This window comes from Equus quagga, chromosome 4 (genome assembly GCF_021613505.1).
Source record: "Equus quagga isolate Etosha38 chromosome 4, UCLA_HA_Equagga_1.0, whole genome shotgun sequence".
Lineage (NCBI taxonomy): Eukaryota > Metazoa > Chordata > Mammalia > Perissodactyla > Equidae > Equus > Equus quagga.
In genome coordinates this window covers 117,518,426-117,536,154 of record NC_060270.1, presented here as the reverse complement: position 1 = coordinate 117,536,154, position 17,729 = coordinate 117,518,426, and the positions used below count along the sequence as shown (strand labels likewise).

At 37.0% G+C, this 17,729-nt stretch overlaps 1 protein-coding gene across 2 annotated transcripts in view; it reads left to right on the top strand.

Moving 5' to 3' along the window:
- CCDC141 (coiled-coil domain containing 141) overlaps nucleotides 1-17,729 on the top strand; it is a 182,649-nt gene that overhangs the window by 36,106 nt on the left and 128,814 nt on the right. For both annotated transcript variants that reach the window (XM_046658984.1, XM_046658983.1), the window contains one exon: nucleotides 17,299-17,490. In XM_046658984.1, coding sequence (XP_046514940.1) covers nucleotides 17,299-17,490 — 192 coding nt within the window. The remainder of the gene's footprint in view (nucleotides 1-17,298; nucleotides 17,491-17,729) is intronic.

Here is a 17,729-nt window from a genome sequence, read left to right as displayed (position 1 = left end):
AATATCTGCTGTAAAGAAGATAAGAGACTATAAAGGTGACATCAGTCACCTTGTGAACACGGCCACAATGAGATTCTGTGGGCTAAACCAAGAAAATGTATTCCCTAATACTCCTTCTGAATCAACGATCATCACTGTGATTGTGACAGATAGTCTAAGTGATGACAGGTAATAATGGGAGTTAATCCAGACAGGTATTAAATAACGGAGATAGGAAAATCATTTAAAACTAAACTTGACGGTTATCCTCCGATGTTTATTTCAAAAGTGTTTTGATATAAATGTTATGAAGCATTTCATCTTCTTGCTTGGCAAAAGAAGAGATAAAATGACTGCATAATCATTAGTTAACATTTCATTATGGATGTCAAAACCAAGATTCCCGTTAGACATTAAAAAAATTTTTTAAGTCTTTTATTTCTGACCCTCAACTACTTAAAGTAAAACAGTCTTATTTAGACGTCATGGATATGGGGAGGAGCTGAACAGGCAGTCAGAGAGCAGGTGTTGGGAAAAGAACTGATTTTCAGGGACTGACACTTCACTCTGTTCAGAAACAATATTCCCGAGTGACATGCATTTTAAAGTAGCTAAATAATGATGCTTATCCCATGCAGTTCTTTTGCTAACCCTCAATTCAAAAACAGAGGTTAAGATTTTAATTTGTTTCATATATTCATTAAGTAAGTTCAGTTTGGAGAAGCCGTGAAAAATGTGCACTAAATCTCTGAATATGTTTATTTGTGTAAATAGGAGAGTCAGGCATGGCTGGATCCAGAAGCACAATAAAGCTGTCTGGGCTTTGTCTCTTCATCTCTTGGGCAAGCTACACAAGGCTGTAAGATGGCCAGTCAGCTACATCAGGCTCATGTCCTACCAACTTAGAAACTCTGGTTAAAAGTCCTTCCAGATAGCTCCACAGAAAAGACTCTGAAGGAATCAGATTTTCCAGGCTGGGATCATCTTTCATCCCTGAATCAAACACATTTTCATCCTTGAACCAGCCGACCAATCCATAACTGGGCTGGGTAACACTTACTAGCCCGATGTCGTTATCTTCCCTTGTCGATGGGTGAGGGAGCAGGGTTGCCTCTTCCCAAAGTCACATGTCATGGTTTTCTCATGTGAAAGAGAAGTTCTAGTGACAGAGAAGAAAAGTCTATTCTATTGGCAAAAAGAAAAAAGAAGAAAGGCAACTAGCCTGCCACACTGCCTTGATTTTCCCATTAGCGTTTATATGTCTAGAAAAGGAAGAAAAATTATAGTCTTCAATGGCGAAAACAAATTATGCCGTATCAAGTGAGAAAAAAATGTATTTCTTCAACAGTATAAACAATGGTTTTATTTTTGTATTTCAATAAGGTTTTAGATATTATAAGTCTCTCGCCAACCCCAAATCTAATTTTACACCCTTGGATGAAATGTGGTAGAAAAAAAAGTTAAGCATTTCACATACAAAGTTTCTAGATTTCAGCTACTCCTTGTACCTTGCAAGTGGTAGGTACTCAATAAATGTTGAGCACATTAATTAATTATTGTATCACAGACCCGTGGAATTTGATGGGACCTTAGCAGTCCTCTAGTTAATCTCTTAGATGGATGTGGACACCCCCTACCATGTCCTCAGCTCGGTCACTGAACTGCTATTTGAACACTTTCATCTGAAAACCTCCACTCGTTTCCTCTCAGGAGGTTTGTTTACCATATACTAGCATCTTATAAGGTAACTAGAAGCTGATAACATTGCACGAAGGAGCATTCACGTTGTTTGTTTAATTTCTTTTCTTTTTCTCTCCCTCCCACCCCCTATGCAATGTAAGATGCAGATAAATTATTAAGTGATAGCTCAAGTAATATTGCCTGACAGAGAAACTCAAATGAACAAGCTGGCCTTTGTTCAGGGAAATTTGGGGAGAATTCTGGACACGGGATTGATTGAGGGGAGACAGAAGAGGAGGCCATGGGGCATTATTTCATGTATAGGCCCCTTAAGGGTGGCCTTGGAGCTGCCTGAGAGGAAGGCTGCAGTCATGGCTGTACCAGGTAGTTGATACCTGGGCCAATAGCACGGGTGGCTTCCTTGTGGCTGGAGGAGGTGTATTTTCAGCCAGGACTATAGAGAAGAGGCAAATGAAAGCTGTTTCATCTGGAAGATAGGAAATTACAAAACGTCCAAGAAAGGTGGCTTCTATTAAGAAACACACACAGTATTGCAGCAAGGGTAGGGGTGGGAGGCAGACATGCCATACCTCTTGTGGTATTACTTGTTATCTCTAGTAACAAAGGTTCTTTAGAGTGCAATACATTTGTTCATAGCAATATTACTTTTTTGGTCGTTATTTTTTCCATAGATAAATCACATACATAGGGAATGTCTAAATACGTCCCTTTTTGGGATTAACTTGCTCTTGTTCTATTCTTGGCTTTAATGGAACCCCTAAAATCTTCTCTGAACCTTGCTCAGTTTGGTAAGTTAAAGACTCTCAAGAAGCCAAAACATCTTTTGTGGTTTTAAAACTAAATTTTATGCTCTTCTTTGCTTAGGAGGTATTTTAGATTACCTGATAGAGAGAAGGAGGTGTGGTTTTAAAAAAAACTCCAGGAAATCAATATTCAGATCTTATCTTTAGAATAGAAAATTCAGATAACATCTTTTTCCTGACCCTAAAAAGTAGTGGTTAACAACAGAAATGCTTGGCAGGAGAATTAGAATCAGAGTGAGAGTAAACGAAAATATTTGTTGATTCAAAGACTGTTATATTTATAGACTAACACACAAACTACCTATCAGCAAAGACTATTATTCTTAAAAATTGAGCATTAGTATGCATCGTGTGATGAGTTTTGAAACAAACTTATTAGGATAATTATTAGCATTAGAAGAAATAGCAGAAGATGAGCAGAAACATTGATTTAAAATACATTTTATGATGAGCATTGGCAATCTGGTTGCAACAATGACAGAACATGTTTGCTTTTGCATATATTCAGTTTGTTTTAGTGAGGGATGCCCCAGAGATGCATCCAAAGGAATATGTTGATGTCTTCCTAATCATTAGTACAGTCCTCAGCCCAAGGGAACTACAAATCCCACAATGCAACATTCCATTCTTACTTAAACATGGACTTCTAAAACGACTGGATCCAATTTGATCAGACAGTAGGATTTACCATGAAGCCCAAAATGCTAAGATTTGAACTTTACACAACACAGACTTTTGTCAAGTTTGCTACATTTCTACATTCAATTTTAAATAGTGAATGTTTGTACTATCCATCTCATCAGCTTATGTGATACAATTAATTATTTTTACACATGAAAAAATAATCGTTTCACCGTAGGAAATTAGTGCAAAATTTAAGGACAAAATAAGCCATTGAGAATTTTTCTGAAAGAACGATTCTTTTAAAAATATATTTTAACATATATATTCCTTGATATTGAGTCACTGTTATTTGGACTCAGATTAAAATATCTTGTGTTTCGAACTTTTATCAATTCTGAAATTATTATCACAGGTTCTAGTGATTGGTGTGTCGTATAGCCACTTCAAATCAGAAATAGCTGTTTCTTCTTATGGGTATGGAGTCAATTACTTTATTCCTACAAGGACCTCAATGTGTTCTCTATGCAGTGGTTTTATAAATACATAACAGCAATACTAGTAAGAAGGTACACATAGACAATTAAAATAATAGCTAAAATTTATTGAATGCTTACTATCTACCAAGTGCTGTACTAAGAGCTTCCATGGACAATTTCATTTAATCTTCACAAAACCTTATAAAGTAGTTATTATTATGGTTCCCATTTTATAATAGGCTGAGACTTAATGAGAAAAAGTATCTTGTCCAATGTGCAGAGCTACTAAGTGGATCCACAGTGTGAACCCCAGATTCTGTGTCGAAATCACTACATTATACTGCATACCATGCATCACCAAGAAAACATTATTGTTATTTTGTAATGTGGCCACTGGAGGCAAATTCATCTTCACCGTTGGAAAAACACCTCAATACGCACGATTTTTTGTTGGTCAGAAAATATCAACTTTATGTGTGAAAGCTAGGACATTACCTCAAAATTTTCTTCATGAGCAAACTTTGTTTCCTCTTTGTGAAAAAAAATTTTTAAATTTCATCAAGAAATGTTAATATAGACAGGTGAAAAATATGAGGGTAATTTAATCCAGAAACAAGCATTGAGCAAAAAAGATCTTTATCCCGTTTTCCAGATTGGCTGACTGTATCAATCATGTTATCTGAGTAATTGCTCAAGTGTTCGCTTATGTCTCCTGGCAGCATATACTTCACAGCAGTCGTGTTTCCACAAGAAGAATATCAATACTCTGCCTGTTTGTGAGATGTATCATTTTGATGTGTTTGCGATGCTTCCTGGGAGCTTCACCTCATCCATTACACTGTTCTTTCTGGTCTCAACCTCCTTGCATGAAAGTCTGGAATGACGTGCATCTTCCTGATTGTTAATCCAGCTGTTTTCTGCCTTTGTTTCTGAGGTTTCCACATTTCCAGGTGTTTTGCTATCCAGCACATCTCTCCCCTCTTTACACTTCCTCCTCTGACCTTTTCAGTACAACCCTGTGATTTCTTCCACCTCAAGCTGCTCCCCTCTTCTCACCTTTCACAAATGATGCAATCACAGCTGGAAAGGCAGAAGCGGTTTCTTGTTGGTCATCCCTCCTCTTCCTCTATGGCATTGTTTCTCAAACGGTGCTCCCCAGCTCCCTAGGTGTTCAGAGATGTATTCTCAGAAATACATCTAAAATAATTTCAGTTTTTTGATGATTATCGTAACGTACTTAATATAAGTTGCCAAATTTCAGTGCTTACACTTGAGTTTGTGTTTCTTGTTTTATTGGTGCCAATGGAATGGCAATTTGACTTACTTTGGTGGTTTCTCAAACTGGGAGTCCACAAATGTGTTTTCTGAGTTCCTGAGTTCTCAAGATTGAGAAACACTGCTCTACAGTGCTGGAAATAGGCCTGGACAAGTGAGCCATCACTCAGGCCTGGCTACTCATTCCTCATACATCTATTTTGTACTTCCCATGAGCCTCACACTCAGTTACGCACTGGGGATTTAAAAAGTTCCGGTCTTAAAGGATAATTGGGGAGGTCAGATAAGTAAAAAGACAATTTTAATACATTGTGACAGTGCTAGTCAACTGGTACGAACCTTCCAGAGAACAATTTACCAATCGCATCAAGAGCCGTGAAAATGTGGGAGAACCCTTGACCCAATCATTCCACTCTTCAAAATTTATTTTATGGAAATAAGAGAGATTGACAAAGGTTTATATAAAAGAATCAAGAAGTCAAAGGAAATGAGGATGTTGGAACTGACTCAGCCCAATATTACTTACAATAGTTAAAAATGGAAACCAGGTTTAATATTTAATAATAGAGGAATACTTAAATTATGGCATCCCACTAATGGGACATTAGACAGGCACTAAAAATAATATTTCTACAAAATATTGAAAAAGAAAGGATTCATAATGTTAAGCGGAAAAACAACACATAGCTCTCTAAACCAGACGTCAGCAAACTTTTTCTAGTGAAGGGTCAGATGGTAAATATTTCAGGCTTTGTGTGTCATATGACTTTGTGAGCTGCATCTGTTCAAACTCTGCTGTTGTAGTATGAAAGCAGCCATAGACAATATATAAATAACTGGGCATGTTTGAGTTCCAATAAAAATTTATTTATGGACATTGAAGTTTCAATGTCGTATAATTTTCATGTGTCATGAAATAGTATTTTTAAAAATTTTGTTTTCAACCATTTAAAAATATAAAACCCATTCTTAGCTTGTAGAGCATATAAAAACAGATGGCAGGCTGGGTTTGGACTGTGGGCTGTAGTTTGCTGATCCCTGGTCTACACCATATGATTTGAATTATGTGTGTGTGTGTGTATTTGTAAAACCATATGAATATTAATAGTGGTTATCTCTGGGCAATGAGATTATAGGTAATTTTTATTTTTTATGATTTTTTTGTGTTTTCTCCGTTTTTAATACAACATTACATTATTTTCAGGATCAGAAAAGTAAAAAATAATTCACAGGGCCGGCCTGGTGTCACAGTGGTTAAGTGTGCACATTCCGCTTCGGTGGCCCGGGTTTGCCGGTTCGGATTCCGGGTGCAGACGTGGCACCACTTGGCAAACTATGCTGTGGTAGGTGTCCCAAGTATAAAGTGGAGGAAGATGGGCACAGATGCTAGCTCAGGGCCAGTCTTCCTCAGCAAAAAGAGGAGGGTTGGCAGCAGATGTTAGCTCAGGGCTAATCTTCCTCAAAAAAAAAAATCAATTGGAAGCCATTTAAAGATTAATGAGTTTCTGAGTGATGTGATGATCACATTTCTGATCTAGAAAGATCTACATGGCAACAGGGCAGAGAATGGATTGGGTAAGGGTGAGCCCGGAGGCAGGAGGACAAGTTGAGAGGTTGTTGTAGGAATTCAGGTGAGAAGTGATGAGAAACTAAACTGAGGTAAGGGAGTGGAAACAGAAGGAGAAGATTTGAATGATATGTAGGAAATTGACTCCACAGGCCTTTGTGACTGATTAGATCTTACAGCTGAAGGAGATGTGGGGGAGAGAAGGGTGAAGGGCCGTCCATGTCTCTGCTCCTGAAGCCAGGTGAGTGGAGGATTTGCTGGAGATGGTGGCATGATCAGTTTCAGATGTTTTGAGTTTGAGGCAGTTGTTGGATGGTTGGGTGAAGATTTTCACTACAGTTAAAAAGTCAGGAGGAATAAATTATATAGACAGTGGTTGTAGTTATAAGAGCTTGTGCATTCTCTTGGAAAGAGGTGTTGAACAATGATTCTTACTCTTTCTCCTTCGCCCCCACCTGGGATTATATGGAGACACAATCTAACCATTACCAGTGGCTCATTGTCATAGTCCATTCAAACTTTGGGGTCATTTGCCCTCTGCCCGCAAGACCACATCAAAGTTTCCGGAAGAAGTTGAGGATAGTTTGAAAAAGTCACACAAATGATTTCGATATAATCTCTCTAGCCCCAATCTTGAAATGTACTTGTTGAGTGAGAAGAAAAGAGAAAAGACCTTGATTTCCTGAAACACCTAGACATTTAAAAATAGGCAGAGAAAGTGAAACCTGTAAAAGAGAACCAAAGCACAGAAGGAAAATCAGAGTGCACTAGAAGTCAATGGAATAAAAAAAAATTTAAAGGAGAGTGCAAGAGTATTAATTACAAAGAAGTGATTAAATAAGGATTGTTGGCACTGATAAATGTGAGGTCATTGTAAACCTATATAAGAATATTCCAGTAGGACGGTGGAGAGGGAAGCCATTCAGGAGTGAGTTGAGAAAGTGGATGGGTATTAAGAAAAAGCTGAAGCATCGAAGAAAGGAAAATAAGACAATAACAACTAGATGCCCCTCTCCCCAATCTTTCATGCCCATTGCCACAATGTGTACCATTTGATTAAGAGATGCTTGAAAACTTCTTGCTGAATGAGTGAGAGGATGGATCAGTGAATCCATTCTTGAATAACTTCGGGTTCCATTAGGTATTATCTTCTCTGAACCATAAGAATCATTGAGAATATTACTGCACTGTATTTGAACAAGTGGCAGGTTAGTTTTAGCTTTAATGGAAGATAAAGACAACCCTTCCCGTTTGAGTGAAATACTTTCTACAGATCCCTGTTGATCGAGGATGTTGCAAGTACTTTAGGTAGAATATATTTTTTAACTGCAAATCACCATATAAATATTATTTATATTGCAATATTATTACTGTATTGAAAAGTAAGACATGCCAAAATGAGGTTTCTTCCCTTTTAGGTGTGTTCTCAGATATTAATTATCTTTTTTACTTCATAGTTTTTGATAGTCTTCAACTTGGAAGAGCTGCTTCTCGCCATGTAGATAGCAAGGCATCTATAGCCAACAGCAGCTGAGAGGCAATTTGAGGAGACGGGGTGAAGGTGGGAGCAGCACCGGGATCACGTCAAGTGTTCAAAATTGTATCATCAAGGTTGCCTGGCTTTAATTTCCATTGTACATAAATCCTGTGATCTTTTGAAAGGAACTCTTCAGGGCTAAATAAGAAGTGAGGGAGAAAGACTTACAGGGTGTCATCAGGGTTTTTCACAATTGGAAAGCTGGGAGGTGTGTCAGTCTGGGGAAAGGGGAGGCAAATTTTGGTCTGGTGTAAGGAAACTTTTTCTAATAACCATGAAAGGATTTGCTCCCAAAGTAACGGAGCGCTGCTGCTCTTGAATGGCTGCTGTGTTGCAGTTTTGTTAACGGAGGCTTCCTAAAGCTGATGTCAGAGTGGAACAACTGGCCTCTCAACTCTCCTCCAACAGCTTTGGAAATGATTTTCAAGATAAAGTGAAAGAAACCTGTTAGCCCTCTCCCACACGGTCTACCACAAACACTTACTGAGCCCTACTATGTGTAGGGCCCTCAGTGTTTCTCAGTAGGGTTTCTGTTTGGTGAGACAATCCTTCATCAAATCCCTCCCCATCACACAAGCATGCTGTGACAACTAAAAATGCCTCCACATGTTTCCAGACATTCCTTTGGGGCACTTCTAGTTGAGAACTGCTGATAGGTGCTGGAGCTATAAATACGACTAAGATAGAACTTAGGGCTCCTGTGTCTCTTTTACAGACTTGAAATCATTACTATTAGCATGCATAGTACATTAGCCCTCTCCATTAGTCCATTATTTGCATTTGTGTTTCAGGCTCCCTAACTGATATACTCTGCTCCTTGAGGAGAAGAGAGAAGAAAGAGGTGGTTTCCATGGCGGCCTAGCAATGGGCATTAAAGTAGAACAATACTTCCTGAGTGTTGGCAGCATATGAGTAAACACCAGATCCAGAAGGGAAGGCCTGGCCAGCAGGGTGACGTGGTACATGGGCAACCATAGAAAGGTAGAGAGCACTAAAAGAACCAGGCAGCCTTCCTGACACCTTTACCAAGGCTGAGGCAGAAGTATACAGGCTATTCATCAAACACCCGGATGGCGAATTTTGGCTTTGGGTTCAGATCATGCTCCATTTTAGGAGTCTCACAGAAATATACTTCAACTAATCATTATCCTGAGATTTTGGGTTGGCTGAGAAATCTCCCTGTTCCCTGAATCCTGCCTGGTTCACTCTCTTTGAGCCCCTCTCTCCTTCAGTATTTCAGGCGGTGTTTGATAGGCCCTGGGGAGCTTGGAACCGTACGTGGCCTCTGATCCCAGCACCCCAAGAGTGACCTACATTCCAAGAGAATGTGCAGCAGATAGTTTTCTGCCAATCCTCAAAGCAAAATGTCTGTTGGCTTTCTTGGAGAAAGTCCCAAGTGCAGCTTGTACCAAATTAAACCCGGAGGGTTCTGCGAGAATGTTCTGGCCTTGGGATTGCAGTGAGTAGAACATTTTTGTGGTTCACACCGGAGGTCATGGGAGAGTCCTAAGGAAATGTTGGTAGTCCTTCAAGCAGCTTATCCCCAAAACCTCTGCTTTGCTGATTTGTAAAGTCTCACTTCAGTGGGAAAAGAGTAGTGTTAAGAGGAACTATTTATGTGTTTAACAAGACTGAAAACACTTCTGCAGACGACCCTATTAGGTATAGAAATAGCCAACTTTCAGACTTCTCTTATCACCTTCATGTCAAACCCGAGAAATATCACTGAAAGTTGTGTTCACTTGCTTTGCTCTAGAATAAATCCACTGCCTGATATTTCTGATCTGCCCTGCATCTCTGCTGTGGAATTATCACGTTTCCTGCTTTCAATTCTTGTTACGGTCTTTGTCATACGAATGAGACGTCTTAGAATTTAAAACTCCTAGTATAATAGTTTTCTTCTCCTTATATATTCTTGAGATAACACCCATTATAAGTAGAAATCAAGGCCAAGGTGTTTCATTGCAACGACAAAAAGCATAAAATGAAGACACACACATATACAAAATTAACCAGCCTTCAAGATAATCTAAAACGTGTCACATGAGAAGGAAGTGCCCAGATATTATGCTCTTGAATATCTAGAGAAGAAATTATGCATGATTGCTCTAACTCTCCTGGCAATTTAGACAAACATTTGTGTGGTTTAACCTAAACACCAAAGAGAACAGAGCTGCTCATGTTTCGTGGATGTCTCTGAAGAGCTCATTGGTGTGTTCCACCCACTCTGCCTGAGACTTTCTTGAGTTAGCTATGAAATTATCAGGCAAGATTTTTTGTTTTGTTGCATTATGAATTTTATTTTCCTTCTTTATTAAGCATGAGAGAACCTTGGATATATACTGCACAACAAATGAGTTTACATTTGTGAATTTATCTGACCAGGCGAGGGTAATGAACAACCCCCAATGGCAGTGGCTCACAGTGACAGATTTTCCTTCTTCCTCACATTTCATGTTGGCTTCATGGCAATTGCAGTTCCATTTTGCATGTCTTCTTTATTATAGGATTCAGGCTGAAGGAGCATTCCCTTCTATGAAGAGAAAAATGATGGGGTCTTTCACTGGTTCTTAAAACTTCTGCTCAGGAGTAGCACACAAAACTCCTGTCATTAGTCTGAAAAAGTCACATGGACAAGTTTGATGCCAGGAGGCAGGAGACTGTAATCCTTTTACAGGGAGAAACAGCAAACAATTGGGAATAACAATACAAATAAATGGTTTAATATGTCTTAGGATATAATTTGAAAGTGTAAGGAAGGAAAGAACTGTCCTAGAATTCTAATTGGAGATAACTCAGGTCCCCTGTTCCGGTATGGCAATGGCAGGTTTTGTTTTCAGAATGGTTCTATTTTATGTAATTGCAAAAATGAACAGGACATTTTCCCCAATGATAGAAATAACATATTCTCATTATTAAAAAATTCAAAACAGGGGCCAGCCCTGTGGCATAGTGGTTAAGTTTGGAGCACTCCTCTTCAGCGGTTCTGGCTTCATGGGTTCAGATCCCAAGCATGGACCTGCACCATTCATCAGCCATGCGACCCACATATAAAGTGGAGAAAGATTAGCACAGATGTAAGCTCAGGGCTAATCATCGTCAAGCAAAAAAAAAAATTCAAAGTATACAAGAAGGTGTAAATAAGAAAGTAAAACTCGTTAGAAAACACCCAGGTAAATATCAAGAAAAACTCAGTGCACGTTTAGACATCGTAGCCAGAAATTGGAAACACTCAAATGTCAACATTTATCTAGATAAACAAATTGTGATATATTTTTTCAGTGGAATATTACTCCATGATAAAAAGGATACATGCAAGAGCATGGGTGGATCTCAAAAACCTCATCCTGAATGAAAGAAGCCAGACACAAAAGATTACATACTGTGCAATATCATTTCTGTGAAACTCCAGAAAAGGCAACTGGAACCTAAGGTGACAGAGGGCAGATCGGTGGCACCCTGTGGCATGAAGTGGGCAGGGTTGACTGGGAAGGGCTACACGTCAACTTTCGGGGTGTTGGAACTGTTCTCTCTGTATCTTACCATGGTGATGTTCCTTAGACGTATACATGAGTCAAAATTCTGTGAGCAGTACATGAAATGGGTACATTTTGTTACAAGCAAACTATAAGTTCAATAAAGCTGATTTTAAATTACTAAAAAATCTTCACAGATTCTTACCGATTCTTAGTTATCTTATAATTAGATTACTTATTGAACTTTAAAATTAGTTATTTAATTTTTTAGTTGATTTTCTTGGGAACACTAGCTAGGCAATCATATCACCCTTTTTCTTAGCTTATCACATGGTCTGACCATTCCAAAGCAATGTTTAATGAGGGGAATGGATTCTTGACAGATTCTAATTTTGACCAGTTAGGAAGATGCTTGCTCTTGTTGTCAAATAACTGTTCTTTTTCATTAAGAAAATAGCCGTTTTTTCTCTTGAGATAAATTTTAATCAGAAATGAATGATGAATTTTTCCCAAGATCTTTTCGGTGTCTGTAAGTTTTCTTAAATCTGTTAAGGTATTAAATTACTAACTTAATTTGCTAATATTAAACCAACCTTGCTCTTTGAGACTAAACCGTACTTGGTGGTGGTATTTTTTTTTAAGTTGATTTTATTGAGATGGAATTTACATACAGTAAAATTCACTCTTTTTTAAGTGTACAGCTTGCTGAGTTTTGAAAATCCATATGGTTGTATGTGTATTATACTTTAATATACTGTGGTATTTAATCTGATTATATTTTATTTAGAATAATATAATCATAAATAACATTGGACTATAATTTTTGGTACTGTCTTAAGTTTTGATATCTGAAACATGCTAGTATTTTTAAATGAATTAGAATGATTCTTTTTTTAATGTTTGAAGTAGGTTAAGCAGCGTAATATGTCTGTTTCTGTTTCCTGAAGGTTGCTGATATTTGTCTTAAAATGAAGCAAGATAAAAAAATTAAGAAAGTGAAAACTCTCCAGGATTGGTACCTTTGGGGACATATTTTCTTGAGAAATTATCCAATATACACTGTGACGAGGGTAGTAATGATAGTGATGATGAGGAAGATAATGATAAGCTTTTCTTAGGACAATTTTGTTAACACATTTTTAAGGAATTTTCCATTTTTATCCCAGTTTTAAAATTTATTAACAGAAATATTTCTTTTAAAGAAAACCCAAAACTTGCTATATTCATTTACAGCCTCTTAATCTCAATCTTATATATTTTGTTATTTGTATATCATTTTGCTCCTTTTTAAATGCATTAGAAGTTTTTAAGAATTTTTCTTATTGAGGTGAAATTCATATAACATAAAACTAACCATTTAAAAGTGTACAATTCAGAGGTGCTGTGCAACCACCACCTCTGTCTGGTTCCAAAACATTTCCAACACATCTCGTCAAAAGAAGACCCTGGAGGGGCTGACCCGGTGGCGCAGCGGTTAAGTTCGCACGTTCCGCTTCTCGGCGGCCCGGGGTTCGCTGGTTCGGATCCCGGGTGCGGACATGGCACTGCTTGGCGTCCATGCTGTGGTAGGCGTCCCACGTATAAACTAGAGGAAGATGGGCACGGATGTTAGCTCAGAGTCAGGCTTCCTCAGCAAAAAGAGGAGGACTGGCAGTAGTTAGCTGAGGGCTAATCTTCCTCCAAAAAAAGATAAAAAACAAAAAAAAACAAAAAAAAAGAAGACCCTGGACCCATTAAGCAGTCGTTCCCTATTCCCCCTCTTCCCAGCCTCTGGCAACCACCAGTCTGCTTTCTGTCTCTGTGGATTTACTTATTCTGGATATTTCATACAAGTGGAATCATACATTATGTGCATTTGTATCTGACTTCTCTCACTTAGCATAATGTTTTAGAGGTCCACCCATGTTGTAGGATGTTTCAGTATTTCATCCCGTTTTATGGCTAATAATATCCCGTTGTATAGATGTAGCACATTTTGTTCATCCATCCATCAGTTGATGGACACGGGCTGTTTCTACCTTTTGACTGTTGTGAATAGTGCTGCTATGACACTCATGTACATGTTTTTATGTGGACATATATTTTTACTTCCCTTGGATATATTCCTAGGGGTGTAATTGCTGGGTCATGTGGTAATTCTATGAAGAAATGCCAACATGTTTTCTACTGCAGCTGAACCATTCTACATTCCCACCAGCAGTGTATGAGGACTCCAATTTCTCTACATTCTTGCCAGCACTCGTTATTTTCCATTTTTAAAAACATATATAGCCATCCTAGTGGGTGTGAAGTGGTATCTCATTGTGGTTTTGATTTGCGTTTCTCTAATGACTAATGATGTTCAGCATCTTTTCACGCACTTGTTTGTCATTTGCATATCTTCTTTGGAGAAATGTTTTTTGAAGTCCTTTGCCTATTTTATAGTTGTGTTGTTTGCCTTTTTATTAAGTTGGAAGAGTTCTTTATATATTCTGTATACTAGACCCTTATCAGATGTATGATTTGTAAATATTTTCTTCCATTCTATACATTTTCGTGTCATTTCTTTAACAAAGTCCTTTGATGACAAAAGTTCTTAATTTTGATGAAGTCCAATTTCTCCATTTTTTGTTCTTGTTGCTTATACTTCTAGTGTCATATCTAAAAAACTATTGCTAAATTTAAGGTGATGAAGATTTACTCCTATGTTTTCTTCTAAATATTGTATAGTTGTGGTTTTTGTACGCTGAAACTAGGCTGAATTTGTTTATTAGTTCTGGTGTCATTTCTTCTTTAAATGTTTAGTAAAACTCACCAGTGAAACCATCTCGCCCTAGTGCTTTCTTGCTTGGGAGGTTATTAATCAGTGATTCAATTTACTTGATAGACATAGACCTATTCAGGTTACCTATTCCTCCTTTTGTGAGTTTTGATAGATTATGTCTTTCAAGGAATTTGTCAATTTCATCTAAGTTATCAAAGTTGTAACCATAGAGTTGTTTATAATATTCTTTTATTATCCTTTTATTATCCATGTGATCAGTAGCTATGGTCCCTCTTTCAATTTTGATGTTCGTAATGTGTTTCTTCTCTCTTTTATTCTTGATTAGCTTGGCTAGAGGTTTATCAATTTTATTGATCTTAGAACCTGTTTTTGATTTCATTGATTATTGTTTTCATTTCATTGATTTCTCCTCTAATTTTTATTACTTCGTGTCTTCTGCCTACTTTATATTTAATTTACTCTTCTTTCTCTCATTTCCTAGGGTAGAAGCTCAGAGTTTGATTTTAAATCTTTTTTCATATATATATATATATGAAGCTTGAGAAGAATGTGTATTCTGCTGTTGCAGGATGTAGTAGTCTATGCATGTCAATTATATCCAGTTGATTGATGGTGCTGTTCAGTTCAATTATATCTTAATAATTTTCTGCCCGCTGCATATGTCGATTACTGATAGAGAAGTGTTGAAGTCTCTAACTATAATAGTAGATTGGTCTGTTATTGCAGTTCTATTAGTTTTTGCCTCACATATTTTGATGCTCAGTTGTTAGGTGCTTACATGTTTAGGATTATTATGTCTTCTTGGAGATTGACCCCTTTATCATTATGGAATGCCCATCTTAATCCCTCATAATATTCCTTGCTCTGAAATATACTCTGTCTGTAATTAATATAGCTACTCCAGTTCTCTTTATATTAGTTTAGCATAATATATCTTTCTCCATCCATTTATATTAATCTATCTATGCCTTTATATTTAAAGGGGGTTTCTTGTAGACAATATATAGTTGGGTCTTATTTTTTATCCACACTGGTGGTTTCTGATGAACCAGGAGCAGATGGACAAGGGCAAGCGAAAACAGTTCTTTCCTACCATTTTTAGGTTGGCTTTTTCTTGCTTTGCTTTCTTGATTGCTATAAACCTTTGATTATTTTCCAGAGTTTTCACAATGTTAAGACAGTTTTACTTGCTTTTTTGGTGTTTCTATAAAGGGATGAACTATTGGAGGTATCTATTTTGTTATTTTCATTGACATCTGTCAGATATTTTTATCTTTCATTTGGCTTTTCAATGAACCAACTTTTTAAAAAATAAATTCTTATGTATTTTCTATTTTGTTAGTTTCTCATTTTGTATCTAATCAGTTAATCTTTAATTTTTGTTTAATTTTATTATTTTTTGTATAATTTAGACTTGAATGTTTAATTAATTTTCCTCTTTTTTAAAAACAAAATTGTCTAATGCTATGAATTGTATCTGAGCATAAAATCAGCTGTAAGATTATCTTGTTTTCAAACATAGTAGCCTCATTTTTATCTTTTTTAAAAGCAATCTGTGATTGCAGTTATAATTCTCTATTTAATCCAAACATTATTATTATTATTACTATTATTTGTGTAAGGAAGATTGGCCCTGGGCTAACATCTGTTGCCAATCTTCCTCTTTTTGCTTGAAGAAGATTGTCCCTGAGCTAACATCCATGCCAGTCTTCTCCTATTTTGTCTGTGGGATGCTACCACAGCATAGCTTGATGAGTGGTGTGTAGGTCTGCACCCAGGATCCAAACTCACGAACCCAAGGCTGCCAAAGTGGAGCACGCAAACTTAACTGCTACGCCAACAGGCTGGACCTCAAGCATTATTCTTTAAAGTGTTTTCTTAAATTTTCTAAGAAATTTGTTTTATTTTCTGGGCTTTTGTCATTATTTTTACTTTTATTGCGTTGTCGTCTGACTGGGTTTATCTACTTTAAATATTTCAGTGGTACAAATGTAAAGGTTTGTGAGTACCTTATCTTTACTGTGTATTGTACTATTTATTAATATAAAATACCATTTTTTAATCTGAATGATTTTTGTTTTGATTTTGAATTCATCTGAGATTAATATTGCTAGTCTTCCTTTCTTTGTATATGTCTTTGCCTGGTATATCTCGTCTCTTTATTTTCAAAAATCATATCCTTTTAGTTTAGGGGTGACTCTGGCAAACATAAATTAGTTGAATTTTTAAAAACCTTAATCTGATAATGTTTGTCTTTTAATTGAAGAAGTTAATTCATCCACTTTTTTTGTCTTAACTGATAGTCAATCGTATTGCTACCATCGTGTTTTGTTTTTTGTGTGTATCCTAATAAATGTGCTCTTCTTTCTTTTGTTTTCTTTTTGTATTTGGCTTTATCACATTTTAGTCCCCTTTTCTGTGATTTTTATAATTTATTCATGTTATTTTTAGTCTATTATATTTTTTAAAGTTGTGCGTTTATTTTGGTGCCAACGTCGAGAATGAAACAGAATGTGTGGGAGCCTCGTCCTAACCCCACTGACAGAGTTACCTGAGCACGTGCTCCCCTTCATCTTCTGCATTCTGTTCAGACAATCTGTAACATTAGTTACAGATGTCTTCATTTTTACATTATGAATATTCTCTTTCAAGAACTTATTCTTAACATTTACATCAAGCTTCACGAGCATATCCACCATAACAATTATTTAGAATAAACTGTAAGTTTTGCTGGGTTCATTTCTCACAATTTTTCTCTTGATCACTCCCTCTGGATGTGTACTAATTAGTTTTATTTTGTTTGAAATGTGAGGTCAGCATAATATTCTATATTCTTGGGAATAAATCTCTACAGTGTCTGAACAATGTTTAAACGTGTGTGCCTTTCACCTGGCCTTGCTCCCTAGTTGACCACGATCTCCACTGCACCCTCTTGCCTGCTTGATTGGCCTGCCTACATAGCACTTTGTGTTTATAAAGTGTCTTCTAGACATTCCTAGACCACATAAAATTCAAATATCCAAACGTTTAAAATGTGATCTTGTGTTCTCACGCTGAGTGACATTCTGCCTTATGCCCTTTCTTTCCTGGACTCAGGCTTTGGAAGATCAGGTATGGGACCTCTTGGAGGAAGCAGACAAGACAGCTGAAGAGAACAAGGATCAGAGTCAGGTGTACGATGCCATGGCCAACACCCTGGGGGAAGCATGGGCAGCCCTGGTCTCCATGCTTGAGAAAAGAAGGCAGCTCCTCAGGTTGACCTCTGAATTTTTTGAAAATGCCTTGGAGGTTTGTGTTGAAAAAAATTTCTCCCTCCTCCACATCAGAGCAAATGATTAGCACTCCTGAAAATGTTTTATTTCCACAAATAGTCATTGCAATCAGTTAAAAAATATGGCAGAATAACCAAGATATATACAATACATTTAATTTTTGATTGTCAAAAAATAAAATTATTAGTATTTTAAATGTAGCCTTTCAAACAAAAACTAAGTACACTTAATTAAAATTAAGTAAAATATTAAGTG